The 18,727-nt window shown below is 34.9% G+C and overlaps 3 protein-coding genes across 3 annotated transcripts; 1 reads left to right on the forward strand and 2 right to left on the reverse strand.

Annotated features, from left to right (window-relative positions):
• Nucleotides 1–3,446: 3,446 nt before the first annotated feature.
• LOC146161602 (Rieske domain-containing protein-like) lies at nucleotides 3,447–7,562 on the reverse strand. Its single transcript, XM_083383542.1, has 4 exons — nucleotides 7,271–7,562; nucleotides 6,609–6,727; nucleotides 5,911–6,035; nucleotides 3,447–4,733 (listed from the first exon to the last, which is right to left on the reverse strand). The coding sequence occupies exons 1-4, from the start codon at nucleotides 7,381–7,383 to the stop codon at nucleotides 4,638–4,640; spliced, it is 453 nt and encodes a 150-aa protein (XP_083239668.1). The 5' UTR covers nucleotides 7,384–7,562; the 3' UTR covers nucleotides 3,447–4,637.
• Nucleotides 7,563–8,010: 448 nt separating this feature from the next.
• LOC146161603 (trafficking protein particle complex subunit 5-like) lies at nucleotides 8,011–9,309 on the reverse strand. Its single transcript, XM_083383541.1, has one exon. The coding sequence runs from the start codon at nucleotides 9,078–9,080 to the stop codon at nucleotides 8,523–8,525; it is 558 nt and encodes a 185-aa protein (XP_083239667.1). The 5' UTR covers nucleotides 9,081–9,309; the 3' UTR covers nucleotides 8,011–8,522.
• A 272-nt stretch (nucleotides 9,310–9,581) lies between these two features.
• Nucleotides 9,582–16,634, forward strand: LOC146161604 (arylsulfatase B-like). Its single transcript, XM_083385201.1, has 12 exons — nucleotides 9,582–9,642; nucleotides 9,997–10,044; nucleotides 11,040–11,203; nucleotides 12,059–12,207; nucleotides 12,680–12,756; nucleotides 13,231–13,394; nucleotides 13,883–14,044; nucleotides 14,317–14,462; nucleotides 14,640–14,759; nucleotides 15,159–15,292; nucleotides 15,464–15,583; nucleotides 16,450–16,634. Exons 1-12 carry the CDS (start codon nucleotides 9,582–9,584, stop codon nucleotides 16,632–16,634), a joined length of 1,530 nt encoding a protein of 509 aa, XP_083241327.1.
• The last annotated feature ends 2,093 nt before the right edge of the window (nucleotides 16,635–18,727 follow it).

Consider the following 18,727-nt stretch of genomic DNA (forward strand, 5'->3'; position numbering starts at 1 on the left):
CAAAATGGCTTTATATTAAGGATTAAATTGGAATACATCTTATGTAGCAATGGTCATAAAAGTGTCGTACAGATAACAAATATAGTGTTTAGAAATCACCATTGTGTATTCTGGAAATAAACACGTTTTCTAAACACATTGGCCTAGACCAGACCTGGGCAATATACGGACCGCGGGCCGGATCCGGCCCGCGAAGCAGTTTAATCCGGCCAGCGGCTTGTTTTCCTCAAAGTACATACTAAGCAAAAACCAGAGTGAGTTTCTACATGTTTGGTTGCATCGGAAACACTCTTTTCAGGAATGGATCTAGTCATGACCCCGCCAAATTCGATTTTAGCTTGTTTGAAACACAAAAACGGAAATCGTTTTCGCGCTTCACGCGAATCTTTTCTGTCTTTCTCGTATCTTCCGTGCAATTTTTGGGAAACTTTACAGACAAATAGCGTCCAATGCACTGTGGCACTCTCTCCAACGAAAGTTTAACAAACTTTTGCCTAATATTCAAATATTTTTTGCGCGTCGAAAGTAATCAGTCTTTAAAATATAAACGAAATACCTACCCTTTTCTAAACTCTAAAATACACGGATTCACATCCTGTAAACCTAATTTAGTTAATTCCATGTTGTGTGTTTCTCCCGATTTAAATCGTCTTCGCAATATGGCCACTGTGCCGCAAGTAACACATCGGTAACTTTTAGCTTAAAAAATCAAAAGTTTTTTGCACGAAATTTTTACATATTTTGATCTTAACTTTTGGTTCAGCGCGCCCCACAACTTGATAAACGCCAATGCATCAAGCAATGTACATTTTTTGTCTGTGCTCAATGCGCCCCCCTCAAAATCTCAAATAAAGTTTGCATTTTAAAACATTTTTTTTTTTTTTTAGCATTTTAAAACAAACATAGTCGTAATTTTTTCGCGCTTCGCGCGACGTCTTGTGGCCTTCCCTAAATTCAACTTAAATGGCACATTTTCTCACAACTCCAAACGTTATAACAAATTTGCTAAACCTATTTGTTTTATGACGTCATATTGCGTGAACTTGAGATCCTATTTTTGACTTGGCCCGCCACAACATTTTATGTTTCTCATGCGGCCAGCGGTTAAAAATAATTGCCCACCCCTGGCCTAGACACTATTGAAATCAGAGGCTTATGGGCGTAAAGGGTAAACATCCTAGAGACCAAAACACCTTTCAAACAAACGACATTCTACTTACATTTCCAATGCTTAATTTTATAAGGCAGCAGTTAACCTTTTAGTAGCTCTCTACAGCTTTTGCTGCAGAAATTAAAAATCTGGAAAAAAAAAGTCTGGAAAAGCAATTTGTTATAAATCTCGACAAAACTTGTTAGTTAGGTGCCTTTGAAGCGTGGCTTTCAAACATAGAAAAAAGAATGCCCAAATGCGTGATGAAAAAGGGGCGTAGCTGTAAAAATAAACCATTTTAAAGTTACAAGGCCCGTTTTTTGGTTTTCTATATTTTTTATAAATAGCCTAATTTTTAGTTTAAAATTAGGTGATTTCATTTTCATCGTGTTCACCACCGTGGTACGAAAACGAATGTGCAAACCAGAGATCATAAAAGAAGGAAGCGCTGTCGGTAAACTTTCAATTTAATAAACCAAAACTTCAAGGTTTCTTGATTTTCTACCTGGCCACTCACCGCTTGCATTTGTTCCATTGGCGAACAATAGGGCTGCCAGCGTTGCGAGTGATGCAATGGAAAGGAACGATCGACAGGCAATACGCATCTCCAAACCTATTCTTTGGGCCTACATTGGCACTGGACGGCTTGTGAATAAAACAAAAATTAAACTAGTTTTCGTTTTACAGACAGAAACGCTGGAAACACATGAAAAAGTTCGGTGTCATTTTGTTTTTTTTACGGCTTTGCAATTTAATTCGAAAATAATATATCAGTAACTTTAATTTGTATTTAAATTACGTTAACCTTTATGTGCTTTCTGTTTGGAGCAGAGTTGACGCAAGATTAGAGCAAGTATAGGCTACAGCAGCCCGATAATACCGGGGCGAGTTTAGCACCGTTTTGCAATGACTTTAATCGAAAGTACGGCTGCCTGAAACAACATCAGCAAACTTTACGTTACTGCACATCACTTGGAACACATCAGTCTTGCCTGTTTCCCTAATCAACCTTTCTCACCTTGTCTGTTACTTTCTTTGCCAGAAATATCAAAACATACACAAGCATTGCACTTACATGAACGTGCAGTGATTGCAGTGATTTTATTACAAAGCGACCTTTAATTTTTATTACCAAGTGGAAACTTTAAATTATGTTTGCTGACTATAGCCTATGGAGCTAGCGTACAAAGCTTTAAATGGCTTTTGTAAATTGTGTTCGATATATTCGAAGTATCAATCGTTGGGAACCTTTTTTTCAGGAAAATACAACAATATAGAATTTTTTTTCAGGAAATGCTTCACACAATATATTTACTATAGTTTCGACTGGTGCACCGGACTAATATGGTTGCACAATGTGTCATGAACTAAAAGCAAAACTGCATCAGTTCATGAGTATCTCTCGCATAAGGCATAAATCTGTATAATGGCATCAACTTTGACAAAACTGGAGATATAAAAGCAATTTGTCGTGTCATACATTTCTTTTAGAGCAGTGCTTCTTAACATATAGTTTGAGACCAAAAATAGGTTGGTCGTTTTAGGCAGTACGAGAACATGTATAATGTTATTACAAAGAAACTTGTGAGTGCGAATGTCGTATGATATGTTTGCTTACAATATGTTCAATGGAAAAAAAATAGGTTGCCAAAGCTTTGCTGTTATATTTACGCCTAATATTTGGGTCGTCGCGAAAAAGGGTTGAGAAACACTGTTTTTCACTTTTCGGCAATTATAAGCATGTTCAGGATGGTTGTTTCAGTTTGAACGCTGCACCAAGTAAGCCTAAACTTACATATCACTAAAGGTTAGCAGAGATTTCCTGAAATCACTCTTACGGAAAATCGCCACAGTAACAGAAATCCTCATTTTTTACTCTCGTACCATATTTTGACAACCCCTTGTTTGAACGGCGCTATTGAGTCAAGTCTCATCTACATTTATACCAAACGTGGCGTTATCCTTTCGCTTGGCAGAAAGTTTAGTAAAACTACAGTATTGCTTTTGGAAAACAGATTGGCAGTAAAACGCAAACTGTATACCTTTCACATTTATTTATTAATCCTATTGTGTTTTGTCACATAAGATTTCTCGCACATTTCATATAATTTCTACTAATTAAACCAAACATATTTTTTGCCACGAATCAGTGACAGATCATAAGATTAGTAAATAGGGCAAACTCTACTACTACTTACAAAAATATAGGCTTTTACCATTAGCGGTGTGATATACAAATGTTGTAAAGGGTCCGTTAAGAACATGTCGCCACAAAAAATCAAACCAAAAACAACTATAAACAATTTTATTATGTTAAACATAAACAGTCACACTGTCAATCGCATATGGCAAAACTAATAAAGAAAAATGTGGTGCTAATAAAAAAAAACAATAGTAAAACATAGTTAACCATGTTTTTTTCACAGCAGGTATGTTTTTAAAAGACAAGGGGCAGTTAAAATTAATAAAAAAAACTAAAATCTCAGGGCGAAAAGCATTTGAAGAAACGAATAAGTTTGTCACAGTGTTACCTGCCACATCACATTGCAGTAAAAATGAAGTAGAAGAAAACAAAGCAATCGCTGGAAGGGTAACACAAGCATATTTCACTCCGCACAAAATCCAGTTTCCAATATTATGGAATTTTTAACACTTTAGACACATCAAAAAATAAAATTTGTAAAAAAAATAACAGCTTTTTATGCATTGCACGAACAAACAAAACAAAAATCAGTTACACAATTACCAACAAATCCTACAAATCTAACAAAGAGCAGCCTTCATAAAACAGGTGTTAAAATGAGATTTATTTGTTGGGAAAAATCAAAACTAGAAATGACGCTACTAATTTTCCATTGTGTGTTTAATAGGAAATCAAGCAGAATGAATAATGTCATAGAACAGGCAACGTTTAAATTTCCTCCTATTAAACACTACAGATCTTTCTATAAAAGTGTTAACAATTTCCACAAAGCACTTTCAGCTTATCATTTAAAAAAATATTGGTATAATAGAAGGAAAACGGTAAATCATTTAAACACTAAAATGGCAATGCTAAAAAAATATCGTACCATAGTAAAATGACAAGATAAAGCACAGAAATATATTTGAAGAGTTTTTGCACGCAATATAGCATTCCATTATGGCACCTAACAGGGGAAAATTAGATTTTAGGAATTTTAAATAAATCTAAAACACAGAGACTTAAAAATAAAGCATTAACATTGAAAGTAGTTAAATTAAAATTCAATTCTATTTTTAATCAAGTCTTTAATCCTAATGTCATTTGCATAAACCGACTAGAAAATTTCAGGTAAAGTATAATTATGTTTTTTTAAAGTAAAGAAACACAATGCACCAAGATATTTCAATATGGTTAGGTTTACATTTTTTATACAATATCAACATGTAACAATGGCAAAAATGTTTAACTTTAAACCAAAGGGGTTGCCTAATATAAAACATTTGAAAACAAAAAAAAACATGATTAGTCTATTTCTGTTTCATATGGATGAATTGAAAGCTTGCCTTCATGAAGTATAGAAACATAACCATTTTCAACCTTCACTTCATGTGTTTCAGCCTGTAATTAACAACAAATTTAATAGGTTTAAACTATAGAGTTATATAACTAAAACTAAAAATCAACGGGCCGCAAGAATACATCTGGCATTATTGATTAAATTGCATTTTCTTGTGTCATCAAAAAAATACTCTTGCATGTCTAGAAAAACTGTTATACAATATGCAAAAGTAAGGCATACAATGATTAATCCACAAAACAACATGCTAGGTTCTTTTTTCAACTTTTAATGGAAGTTCAAAATTTGAAAATATTACATAGGATTTTAGTTTAACCAACAAAGTTGTTAAAATAAAAAGCACGAAATGTTTCTCACACACACACACATACAGCATATAGAAGGAATCTCTTATGTGTTTTTGATAACTGGTGAACACTTAAGGCCCGTTTACACTACAGCTGCACTGAGCTGAGCAAAGCGTAATTTGCATTTGAATTCTATTGTGGCGAGCGTTTCATGCTTTGCTAAACTCAAGCCCCGTGCAGCTGTAGAAAAACGTCGAGATTTTTACGTCTAGCGCAGCTCACTGCAGCTGTAGTGAAAACAATTTCACGCCGAGTGCAGCCCTGCTCCGCTCAGTGCAGCTGTAGTGTAAACGAGCCTTTATTGCTTGTCATTGCAACCAACAACTATTATTCTAAAACAATATAGATGGTGCTTAATAATAAATTTCAAAGCCAAAATGGTCGAGTAGATCGACAGCATCTTGAATAAGACGTTTCAATACGAACTTGTATCATCTTCAGTTAGTGACCGCTAACTGAAGATGATACAAGTTCGTATCGAAACGTCTTAATCAAGATGCTGTCGATCTACTCGACCTTTTTAACTTTGAAAGTTATGATTAAGCTACATTACAGATCTGTGCATAGTGTACCCAAATATAGATTGTAATAATAATGCTGTAATAGCAGAAAAGAGATCAACCCGTCCTTAACATTGTTGGCATTTTCACAGTGTTTGCAAAACATTACTTAAAGATTATCCACTAGTTACATTATACAACACCTATTTTGTATCGATTTATAATTTTACACAATCATAAAAAAAAAAACTGGTGTAAAGTCCTAACATTTCAAGGAATTAATAAAAAAAATTGATTTTTCTTCTTTTTTTTTAATATAATAGGTCAAGCATTACACAACTTTATCATATAAATCAAACCTATTATCTGACCTGTATGCCCTGAGGAGAATTCCCATTTGTTAGATTGTATGCATAAAGATGCCAAGGGCACATTGCATGGGGCACTGCCATGTTCATGAGTTCTTCTAAATCCACGATAACATCCAAAGGGCCCCCTGATAAAAAAATTTTCACTAATCCTTGAAAGCTCTGTACAACTACAACCTATTTAACCAATAAATTTATTAAAGTAAAGTTAATTTTATTAGTATCATTTTAATTTGCAGTAAAGGATTTAAAATAAATAACTGAACAAAATCAGTGCGGGCACAAATATAGTACTACCATACGTCTTCTTTTCCAAATAAAAATAAATATTCATTATAGGATACTGGAATGCCCAAATGTCCTGGGGTTTTTTCATTTACATTTTGCTTCTCATCTCTCAATAAAATAATAATTTTATGTCTATTTTTGGTATGACGCTTAAGTTCAAAAAGCATGATGTCTAATCATTTTCTTTTTCAATGTTTCATATTATAAAATCGAAGGCAAGCCCCAATTATTTAGATTGTGAATTTGACAACTAAAATAGACTAGTTTGTATGACTTTTGCCATTTATAAACCTTTATCCAAAAACGAAATTATCCAAAAAAAGGAGTATAATAATAAATTCTTTAACAGTAAAATAAGCCTCTTTTAGGGCAGTACATATAATGGTAGGCTTAGAAAAATAATACATTCTTACCCATATGTGGACACCTTGCATTTATAGCATAAAACTTTTCATGGACACAATATAGGGCAACATCATAATTCTTTCCCATATTGGAATATATGCGACGACATGGAAGTTGGGAAAGTTTGCTGCAACAAAAAAGTATTTGTTTGGTCCAACAGGTATAAATTTTACTTAGTAAGTATTTCTTATTGGTAAACACAAAAAGTAGGCATAAAAATGTTTTTTTATTAATTTTGAAATATTAACTTAACACGACTGGTGCCATTATTGCTGATAAATTAAGCAGGCTTAGCACATTTACAAAATCTAAAATTTCATTAACTAGTCTAGAGCAGCATAATTTACCTCGTTTATTTCACAAGCTGCATGAGGTTTTTGGAAAATAAAATGTTTAACAACAACTTTAGAAAGATTTTAAATGGATTTCCCAAAGCTATACAACTATGAAAATAGAAAGTGAAGGCTTTAAAACAGAGCTATTTCTTTAATTGTCAAGCTAAAATACCTAAGAAGCCTGTCAATGGCGAAATCACTGTTTTATGGGCTTTTTTATGTTATGTTCTTACTAAACTGGGAAAGAAACTCATCAATGTGGTTTTACAAAAATATTTTTTTGTTTTTTTAAAAGTTGTGTTGACTCTATAGAAAGGAAATATAGATTCACTTACATTTTTGTGCCAATTGGTCGCCATTGCTTTTTGTTCTCTTGTTCCCAATGATTTTCGTGTTTATTTGGTTGAGCTTCATACAAAGATGTTATGAAGGTAGATAATGACGACATAGTTTAAATGTCCGTGAAAATTATTCTATCCTAAACAACCTAAATGACAAACACAATATATTTGACCAAGCATTACAATAGTATATGCCTAAATTTCAATTTTACTCAAATTATAAGAAGCAAACAAAACAAAGACAAAAACCAGGAAGCTACAAAATGCAAACAGTTCCGGCATTAGTCTTGAACAACTGATTTCATCTTTGGGCTTGCCTTGTAGTATTTGGCAAAATACACAAAGTAGGAAACAGGAAGGACACATCCGGCTATAAAGGCTTTCAATGTACCAACAGACTTCAACTGAAAAGTTTCCTTCAAATGGTAGACGCCCTTAGCCTTGTTGAAATGGGTGAATGCCTTGTCAGTTAAGTAATGGTTGAAATGCTTGTAGTTGACAGGGTGGTAGGCCTTGGTCCAATACTCGCGACGCAAGCGACCACGAATCTCAAGCCTCTGCTGGTGCGCAGTAGCTTCTCCGGGGGTGATTGGTTTCCAATTTCTGGGATCGATTGTTGGTGGCATCGAACAGAGTAAGTTTGACTTGTAGTTGAGCTTTGGCCGGAAGTCTAGCCATCTCTTCTTTTGGACACTAGAAATCACTTCTGAGTGAGGCACTTCCCCCATGGTTACCGGATCCTCACCTTAAAGAGCTATATTGCTAGGTTACCTAAAATGACACACTGTTTTTTTAGAGTTATCCTTTAAAAACAAAATAGGACTTTTTAGCCTTAAAGCGATTGCACTAACGAACATATACTAGAAAATACATTGGGATAAAAAAATTACTAAAATTTTCAAAGCCAAATAATTACAACTTGTTTAAATGTTGATTTTATTGGGATTGCCATAAAACACAAATTTACTACAACAAAACATCACTTTGAACTGTAGCTTTCATTATTCATTTGAACTTTGTAAAAACTATATGCAAGGCAGATAGTCACATACAACTCAAAGCATTTATATTGTCAAGGGTACGATTTTAGACCAGTGGCAATTTTTGTTTAAATAATATTTTTTTGTTACATTTGTTTGTTTAGTTTCACGTGTTTTGAGAGAAAACTTTTGTTTTTTTAGACAATTTATAAATTATTAGTCTGCACTTATCTAAGAAAACTAACAAAAACTATTTTAAAATAAGATTAAACAACAGCCTTGTCTCTTGCAATAACCGCTTCATCAAACTTTATCATCAGAGTAGTTCCCTTGTGCCAATGTGCCGAAACTTTTGCAGGAAAATTTGAGAGTTCTAGTACAGCCTCCACAATCCCAGCAATGAATGAGGCACAGTTTAAGGAGCCCTTGTCACGAGGGACACAAATAAAAGTCGAAATTATTGGCTCTTTCTCGATGATGTAATAGATTTTGTCATCGTCACTTGCTTGCTCTAGTTTGTCTGCTTCTTTTCCGAAGAGTGACTTCCACAGTTGAACCTTGACAAACATGAGCACATTAATAAGTTTGGTTTCTCTTTTGTAGCCCTTTTCTCTAAGGCAGAGTAGATCGACCAATCGCGAGCCAACGCTGTATCCAAGATCAGACAGTTTGGTTTGCAGTTCAGACACAGAGCGAACTCTGTTTTGTGAATATTGAATCATTTCGCTAAAGAGCAGGGCAAAAACACTCAAAGAAACCTCCTGTTTGCCTTTGCTCAGTTGTCTATCGAGAATTGTAGCTCGAAATCTTTTACTGCTGTCCATTTTGCGAATATTGATAAGATAAAATGCAATGGGAAATACACTTCCAAATAATGTTGAGTAATAAAGCAAAATTACCAAACGAACGACACTGATATAGAACACTAATAAACGTCAGTCGGCTTTTGCAATTTTGGTGTGTAAATGTACTAAGAAATATGCAATTACAATGGGCGTTAGTGTTACATTAATGTAAACAATTAAACGCAAACTTTTCACGAACATAAAAATGTTCTCTTTTTTCAGATTCAGCGCCACTAGTGGTAATTATTGTACAATAGTCATTGATCTCTATGAAAAAGGTTTCATAGAGATCAGTGACAATAGTAGGCTTTATTCTGTTAAGTGGAGCTGTAAAACAGTACGATAAAGCTCTGTCTGCCGTAAGAATTTTAATGTCAGTTCTTTTTTTCAGATAAAAATCACTGTGGTGCTTTGTTGTGTTGATCTTAACAAACTCCGCCGTGTCCTTCATTTGTCTCCCTAAAACAGGACTTTACGATAATGGAGAGTAGAATTAGATTGTTCTTATGGCAGCTTGCTCTGCTAATTTTAATGCCGAACGGTAAGTTTGTAAGTTTTATATGAATCCTTATAAAATAAAATTATTAGCCTCTGATTTTTCGATATGATAATAGTACCGGAACATATTAGTTAAAATAAACTTGTTAAGTCAAATTAACTTTTTCCAAGCAGCAATGAAATTTATTTAAAGCAATTAAATGCAAAAAATTAAAACAGTAGATTAGGTTTTTAAATATCACATATAGTACAGGTTTGGCCACCTTTAACTTATAAAATTGCGAAACCTTGGCCAAACAATGGCGAATAAACCAAACGGGTAGTATTGATTAATGCATCCTGTTGTTTCGGACTAATAGAATCAGAGCAAAGTTTCTCTTGTTTCTTTATTTTACAGGAGGTAATGGAGCTCCCAATATAGTTATGGTGTATGTCGATGATATGGGTGCGTATTGCAAACTTTTTATGTTTTGTCGTGTACAAAACTCCTTGAAATAAACGTATTGTATTTCAATACCTCCGATTTTAACTACTGATAATGACCTATTTAATTTTATGATTTTTGATAACAAACAACTATAGGCTCACAGTAGGCTATGTCATTTTGTGTATCGTGGTTAGAGAATAATACTATGGTATTGTCAAAATTAGTCTTGAAAGCACCACATTTTCGCTTTTAATGGTACGGTAACTATAAACATTTGCTTAAGTAACGTAGGATTGACCCTTTCAATTCAATTTCGTGTTATGCTCTCACTGAAAAGGGCCTATGACTTAGTTCAGGGGTTCCCAACACCTTGGGTACGAAGATTCTTGGGCCACAGAGCCGCTTTTCAAACAGATTTCACAGTACAGTTTTATTTTGGAATTGTAAATGATATTGACATCACAATCCTTGCTTTAAAAAACAAAACAATTAACTACATATAATTGTTGTTGTTAGTTACCGTACGAAACATCTTTTTCTTACACTTAACAATGGTTTTTTTTAACTGCAGATGATTTACGTGTTGCCTTGAGTATATTCGAACCATCGTTTGAACCAATTTTAGCAATGAATTTGAAGCAATTAAGAAATACCTTACTTAGAAATGACAAATAAAATAACTGACATTTAATTTCTTTCCAATTTTTGCATTTGTAGTGAATTACTGTTTTAACTTTTAATTGAGCTATAAAATCAATGTGATTTAGCAATATATCTGAAAAATTCCATCAGGATTTTTTTGGGTGGGTACGTAGAACGCTCTGACCTTACAAAGGGGTGCGAGCAGCAAAAAAGGTTGGAAACCCCTGACTTAGTTTTTTCACAACGTAAGAGAAAACAGGATCGTAGATGTTGAAATCGCACATTCAATAGAATTGTTGTCTACGAGAGTTGAAACTAGTAATCAATATAATAGTTACTTGTTCGCCAAGTTTGCCTATAAAAACAAATAGGTTGGAATGACGTTTCTTGGCACAACGATTTTGTCATAATGGACAACCTGGCCCGCCTTGCATCAGAAGGAGTGATTCTGGATCAAGCTTACGCCCAGGAAATATGCACGCCTTCTAGAGCCGCCCTTTTGACCGGCTATTACCCGGTTCACATCGGAATGCAGGTGGGGTTTAGAAGTGACGGGAAGCCTCTATTGTAAATACAGCATTTATTGGGAGAGATGTAGTAAGAATATAAACATGTTGAAAATAAATTACGATTTTTCGAAACATTCAAAATGGTTTCTATTTTAGTATGGGCTTTTACTTGAACCAATATGCTTCAAAGATTAGGAGGGATGTTTTGGAGAAAACTCGTTAAAAATGTCGTAACGTGATACGAGGGACAATTACAAGTTAGCTTGTTTAATTCGTTGACAATATTTGACAAAGGGGAAGATGTTAGTCAAATACGAGACTTTTTTTGCAAATTCGCATTACTTCGCGTTATGTAAAACAAAATACTAATGGTGCAAATGTTGTTTTTTACTGACTTGCCCTATAGTTGTCTTAGTAAAGCATCATGCATTTAATTATTTTAAAGTAAACGAAATTCTGGTTAGCGCGGTTTCCCGCAAGGGTTTTTTGTATTTTAAGCAATTATTCTAAATTTTTAAACCAGGGGTTCCTAAACTAGGGTTCGCGTCCCCCGGAAGCCTAAAGGGTTCGTTAGATAGACAATTCGAGAAGGGTTAGCAAGGATCGAGGGTGTACCGTTTCAGGGAGGGGGCGCAATTTTCAATAAATTATCTCAAGGGGTGGCGACTCGTAAAGTTGAACAATCCTTCTAGTCTAGTAGGCTATAAACATTTTACGTCACGTTGAAGTGTCACATCCAATCGAGGCGATGCCACAGATGGAGCTGCTATAATTTTTTGTGCGCGACTGCCTAAAAGTTCCAGTAAGTTGGCAGCTATCTAAGTTGAACCCATTCTGTCAATCTGAGTTTATCACAAAAAGTCTTCTCGTTTGTCACTTAGGAAGGTGTGGTGACCGGAAAACAGCTTAATGGTCTTCCCCTTACCTTGAAACTGCTGCCCGAATACCTGAACGACGCCGGATATGCATCCCACATGCTCGGCAAATGGCATCTCGGATACTGTAACGAGACATACACTCCAACCAAGAGGTAGGACGACGATAGAAACGCTAGAAAGCGCGAAAAATGTCCTTTCAGGACACGGGTTTAGAAATGAAAATCGCACACACCTTATCGTATAGGCCTAACTATGAAGTCATTGAAATAAGTTAGCCTGGTTTTATGGAAGAGCAACAATCAGACGTTACGAGTCAATGCACATTTTAAAGTTACTTATTGAAGATAAATTTCGTTTTTTTTTTTAGAAACCTATTGTTGGACGTTGAAATGATTTTGGTTTGTTTCAGGATACATCTTAGTCAAAATTCTAACAGCGAACAAAATATTTTTTCTACATTGCTCACATCATTTATACCTTTATCCTTACAAAATGTGTGGGGATAACCTATACAAAACACTCTATTTTGTTTTACTCTTCATTTATCGCCAAACGAATGCAAAATACAAAATAAATTAAAAGAGATATTGAAATTAAAAGATATACTGAATATGTTATTTTCAGAGGATTTAAATCCCATTACGGATTTTACAACAGTGGAATTAATTATAATACCCACGAAAGCGAAGAAGAATCCGAACGTAAGTATGAATTAAAAAAGATTTGATAAGCTCACGCTAAGCTCAAATTCTACCGTTCAGATGTTCTCATATTTTGATATCATAGATTTCAGTTGTTATCCCAATGAATTTGTCTGGGTCTTAACTTACATTTTTTTCTAAATGACCATGGATTTAAGTAATTCAGAAAATTAAATGACTGGCTACCTAACCTATTCAAAAGTGTCCTAAGAACACTGCTAGCCTGCCTTTATGTCGGCTTCTTAACCAGAGGTACTCGCACCCCTTGGGTGTGCGAGAACTGTTCTTACAGTGGTAAAAGTGGGTGCGAGGATTGGTTGATGATATGAAAGGTGTGCGAGAATTATTTTATGATTTTAAATGGGTGCAAATTAAGAACCACTGTTCTATGTTGATCACTGTCTTAAATAAGTTTTGAGCCAGTTTGTTTTTAGACAAAAACACCAATGTGGCGACCGAATTTGTTACTTGCAGTTGCTCTTGATTACCGCGATGACTTGAGGTTAAATGTGGAGGCGACAGGAAATTACACGACAACGGACTTTACCGACCAAGCCATTAGAAAGATCGAGGCCCATAACACCAGTCAGCCTATGTTTCTCTACATGGCTTACAATGCACCGCACGGCCCTTTGGACGTAATTCTCTTATTGAGCATGCTGTATATAAACTTTGTACAAAATTTTACCAAGCGGTTCGCTGATTTCATATGCCAGAAGTGGGCAATCAATGGTTTGCCAGCCGAATGCGAATTTTTGAATGCATTCTTGGACAAAGTGTTTTCTGTTTACGTAACCTAACCATGCTCGAATTAACGTCTGTTTGCGAAGTTAGCGTTAGCAACGAATTAATACAATCAACATGGATTAATTGCCGGCAGCGCTATTTGAAAATCTAATATTTGATAAGACAAACACAACAATTATTAACTAGACGTCCCGGTTTTCCAAAGATATAGAGTCGTTTTATTAAGTCAGTGTGACTCCTGGCTCGCCGCCAGTATGATTCAAATTTGCATATGTGTGGCCAACTTACAAGTTCACATTATAACTTACGCAGTTTGAATCCAAACTGAACGAAAAAGCAATACCGCATCTTTAAGCGAACTTTTCGTCATGGTTTTTAGGTTTCACAATCATACATAGATATGTATCCCAATCTTCGCACTGGAAATCGTGGCATTTACCTAGGAATGATCACTGCTCTGGACGATCAAGTAAAAAGATTGGAGGATGCATTAATTGCCAAAGGAATGTGGGATGACACCGTGTTTGTATTTTATTCCGATGTGAGTATATACCACTTCTTGAAAAAAACATACTTTTAAAATTGTGTTCATGTTAATTAAAACTATATCTCCTGTGTTTAAAAATTATTTTTTAATACTTTCCTAATAGCTGTAAGCAATTGATTCTGATTACTTAAAATTGTTTTGCTCATTACGATGGAAACATAGGGGTTAGGAATACTTTAACCTGTTTAACCGCGTTATTTAACAGTACGAAGATTGTTTTTGATATGTGATGCTTCGCTCACGTTTTTGATTACTTGAATTCTCAGAACGGCGGTGCAGCGCCTACAAATGGACAAGGTGGAAATAATTATCCACTTCGAGGTAGAAAGAACACTCTTTATGAAGGAGGCTACAGGGTGCCGGCTTTTGTGCGAAGCAGCCTTCTAAAGAAGACTGGCTATGTTAATAACAGGTGGGATTTCTTGGTTTATTTATTATTTATATAAAGCAAAAATAAAATATCGGGTAAACCATAACCAGCAGTCGATCGCCATAAGTAAGCAATCACATGTTCCTTAAAAAATATGTAAAAATACATGTATGTACAATGTCCTTGTGAATATATGTTTCTTAACTATTCTGGTTCAAGGTTAATCCACATTACCGACATTTTTGCCACCTTCCTTCATTTGGCTGGCGTCACTATTCCCAGCGGAATTGATGGAAAGAACGTGTGGGATACCATTAGAAAAAACAAGAGGTCGCCGAGGTAAAACTTTGGAACTTTTTTGTTTAGCTTTTGTCATTGTATTAACTGCCGTAACGAACACAAATGACAATGTTAGCACATCGTTTCGAGCAGCAACTGACTGAGTGTTAACGCAATACTCAAAAACTATTCAAAGAGCAAAAAATGTCTAAAAGTAGTGAAACTACATTAATGTATAGCAAACGTAATATACAATACATTGTTTGTGACGTACCATTGCATGACAATTTGAGGTGTTACTTGCCTGTGATCGACTGTTGTGCTACTGCTCATAAATGCTAAAAAAAACTAAATTATTAGGAGATAAAGTTTTTTTGAGGGAGCCATGGCCCCTCAAGCCCCCTCCTGGCTACGCCTATGATCTGTAACATGTAAGTCTGACATTATTCGGCGCTTTAGGACAAGTTTAGTGTACAACATCATCCGATCCTCTACGTCGGCCAATCCTGCAAGCGTTACGGAAGATCGGGCTGCTATAAGATTCAAAAATCTAAAACTCATCGAAGGGATGCCTTCTCTTACAAATAACGGCCGTAAGTATAAGAAAAACACCGACTTATATTTATCCCATATGTTGTTGATTACTTTGCCGTGATAAGTTAAGCATCACTACATTATAAATAAAACTAGATTAGTTTTTTTGACAAAATCACCTATAATGTTAATTTGAAAAAGGAAAACTAGAGAATGAATTCGTTTCACAGTGACTAGTTGGGTGCAGCCTCGCGAAAACAGGACCTTCAATCCAATCGGTAATCTAACGATTGACCAGTACGGGCCATACAATTTCAAAGGCAAGGACTATTATCTATTCGATCTTAAAGGTAAGCTACATTATGGTTTGTTGAGTAGAATCTATTATTCTATAACGCTAACAGTAATTTAGCCTACTTATTAAAAATCAATCTAATATATTTTTTGTGCAAATCTATAGAAAAAAGAAATCCCGCATTAAACGTTCACCCTTTTGTCCTAATAAACTACTCGTGTTTGCGCTTTACGTTAGACAGTTTGTCCGTAGTATTAACCTTCTCCGTAAGAAAACGTTATTACCATTCTAGGTTTAAAAAAATGCTTGTAGGTTTAATTGCGCATCAATAGTTTCTTCTGTGGAACAGTGTTTTTTGCATAAATAGCGTCAACGACATTGTTTTAATACCTTAACCGAAGTATTACATTTGAATGCTATTGTCAAGCAAATAGGGTTGCTGTATCTAGTTTAAATCAGGGATGTCCAAACTGCGGCCACTTTCAGTAGCCTTTATTCAAAACAATTGTTTCGACTAATATCAACGGGTGTAGAACGCGCAGTATTTGATGTAGGCCTGATATTATGCTTTTTCTGAGACTATAATCGAGTCAAATGTTGCATTTCAACATCCATCGAACACTTTGTGCACGCATCATTGCTAAGCAAGATGTGTGTTTTTCTACGTGTGTTTTTGCGGACCGTTTTTAGGAAATATATCAGCCCAAACCTCTAAAAACTCAACGTAACTCATGACGTCACTCCTTTAATTTGAAAGGTTTTGCGGCCTATCGAAATTTTTAAAGTGGCAATTCTGCCCATTCTACTAAAAGGTTGGACATCCCTGGTTTAAACTAACTGTTTAGAGACGTTTGTGAAGATTCGATTCCGGCATGTAAAACTGCTTTCCAAATGACTACAACAAATAATATCGCTGTACAGACGACCCCTACGAGACAAAGAATATCGCCTCAATAGAAACAAAGAAGTTGAAAAAGATGATAAGGAAGTTAAAGAAAGAAAAGAAGAAGGTAGTGAACGCGATTGACAACACCAAATCGAGTACATACGATCCCCTAAGTTTCAATCCTCCGGCTTGGACCCCGGGATTTTGTCCAGGAAGCTAATTCTATTCGTAGGCTATATATACACTTTGGAAAATTCATAACCTTAACTTGATTTAATATGCAGATTATGTATTTGCTTGTATTTTTTGTCAAAGAAAAAATACGAAGTTGTTTAATGTGTATGTATTCAGATATTACAAAATTGCAATAAGAATAAAATTAAACTGTGACTTAAGTCGACCGTGGCGCAATTGTGAGGTTTTAACAAATAGCCTACAATAATAGTGCGGATTGTATTTAATAGTTTTCGAGTATTAAACGTAAAAACATTCGTTAAATAAATAACCTGGAGTAGGGCCGAGTCTTTAAAGTATTTTAAATAACACCCATAATGGTTAAAAACGCAGTCTCTAAAACTGTTTCAAAGTCAAGACGCACCTGGCGAGCGTAGCGAGCGCGATTTTTTTGGTATACCGGTATTTCTTCTAAATTTAAGTTTTTATTACATTGCCGAAAGTAAAAAATAAAAAAATGTTTAAAAATATATATCCAATATATTTTACTACTTTTTCCCATTTTGCGCTACGCACTTGGCAGCCTTCCACGGCGCAACGGTAAAGAATCGCTGATCTAGTTGAAAAGGCTGCATCAAATCGTAAACAAACCGGACATATAATGAACATTTGCGAAAATTTTTCGCAGTAACGCAGTTAAAATTGTCAAAAAGTATGTGAAATAGACCCGTGTCAAAAAGTATGTGAAATAGACCCGCGAATTTGTTAAGAGGCGGCTCGCCGGGTGATTTACATCGGCGGGTCGAATCCGGCCCGCGCGCCGTAGGTTTCCGACTCCTCATATAAACAATCCCTTATAGGTTGAAAATACCGATTTCCGAATTTTTTTATACATAGAATGGGTTTGCTGTAGTCATTTTTTTGATTTCACCGGCCACAAAGTTCACAAACTAAGTTATTTTTCTGAACATGATCTAATACCTACTTGTTTTTGAGGTAGATAGGGTAATCATGTAAAACTATAAAAACACACTATTGCTTCAATAAGTATTGTTGTAGTCTGATTACAAATCCACACAGTTTTCAAACGAGGTAAAAATATGCAATATGATAAATTCCAAATTATCCACTAATTATTACTTATGACGCGATACATCAAAACGGTAATTGTACAAACAAACTTCCAACATTTTCAAGTCGAAATTAGGTTCATATATTAAATTGAATGATGCTATGTTTGAATCTAACACAACGTAAGTCGCACATATTACAAAAATGCCAACAATAAAGTGATAATTGTTTTCTATCTACACTTCACACCTTTCACTGCGGAGATAAAATCTTGCTGTGATAGTGTTGCTTGAAAATCAATAATGGTAAGATAGTGATGTTATCGCCGGTCAGCGTTGCCTTTTTCATTGACAAATCTAGCACATTGTGCAATTTAGGGAGAACGTTATTGTCCAAGTTTGTGCTTAGTAAAAAAGATAGGTTGTGTCCAATTCATAGAGATCAGTTTGATAGTTCGTTTTTGTAGCATAGAAATCAGAAATCATTTGTTTGGCGGGAAAGTTATAAGGAAACTTTAACAGCGATATATTGATGGTATTTTTAACAAATATTATAACGTATTACTCTAAAATCTTACAGTTTAAAAGATAAAACTATTTTTTAAAATTATAAATGTAACTTATGTAATTGCAGAGTAATATTATAGGTTTTAGAAAGCAAATCCATAAATATTTTTTCTCGATTAGCTGTATGTAAATGTAAAAAGCGACCAAGTTTTGCAGCTGGGAATGTTTACTTCTTTGTATATTTACTTAAAACAGACCATGTTATGTATGTATATAGTTGCTGTGCTTGTTAAGTTTAAGTGTTAATCGTTCTAAACAGCAAACGCATTCAACTTGAACTTAACGCGACCTAATTTTCCGTTTATTGCACTGGGCCAGTTTAAAAACGTTTACATATTATTTAGTTGTTCAATATTCAGTTACTCAGTACAGTATAAGTTCCAGATTGGAAACTCTGTTCCGGATAGATTTTTTTAAATGTGCAGTTGCAATAAAGTTACTGCTAAAATTCGGCGGCAGTCAATCAGTTAATCAGAACACGCGATCGAAGTTTTGCCTATTT

Source organism: Ascidiella aspersa, chromosome 3 (assembly GCF_963924565.1).
Source record: "Ascidiella aspersa chromosome 3, kaAscAspe10.2, whole genome shotgun sequence".
Taxonomy (NCBI): Eukaryota; Metazoa; Chordata; class Ascidiacea; order Phlebobranchia; family Ascidiidae; genus Ascidiella; species Ascidiella aspersa.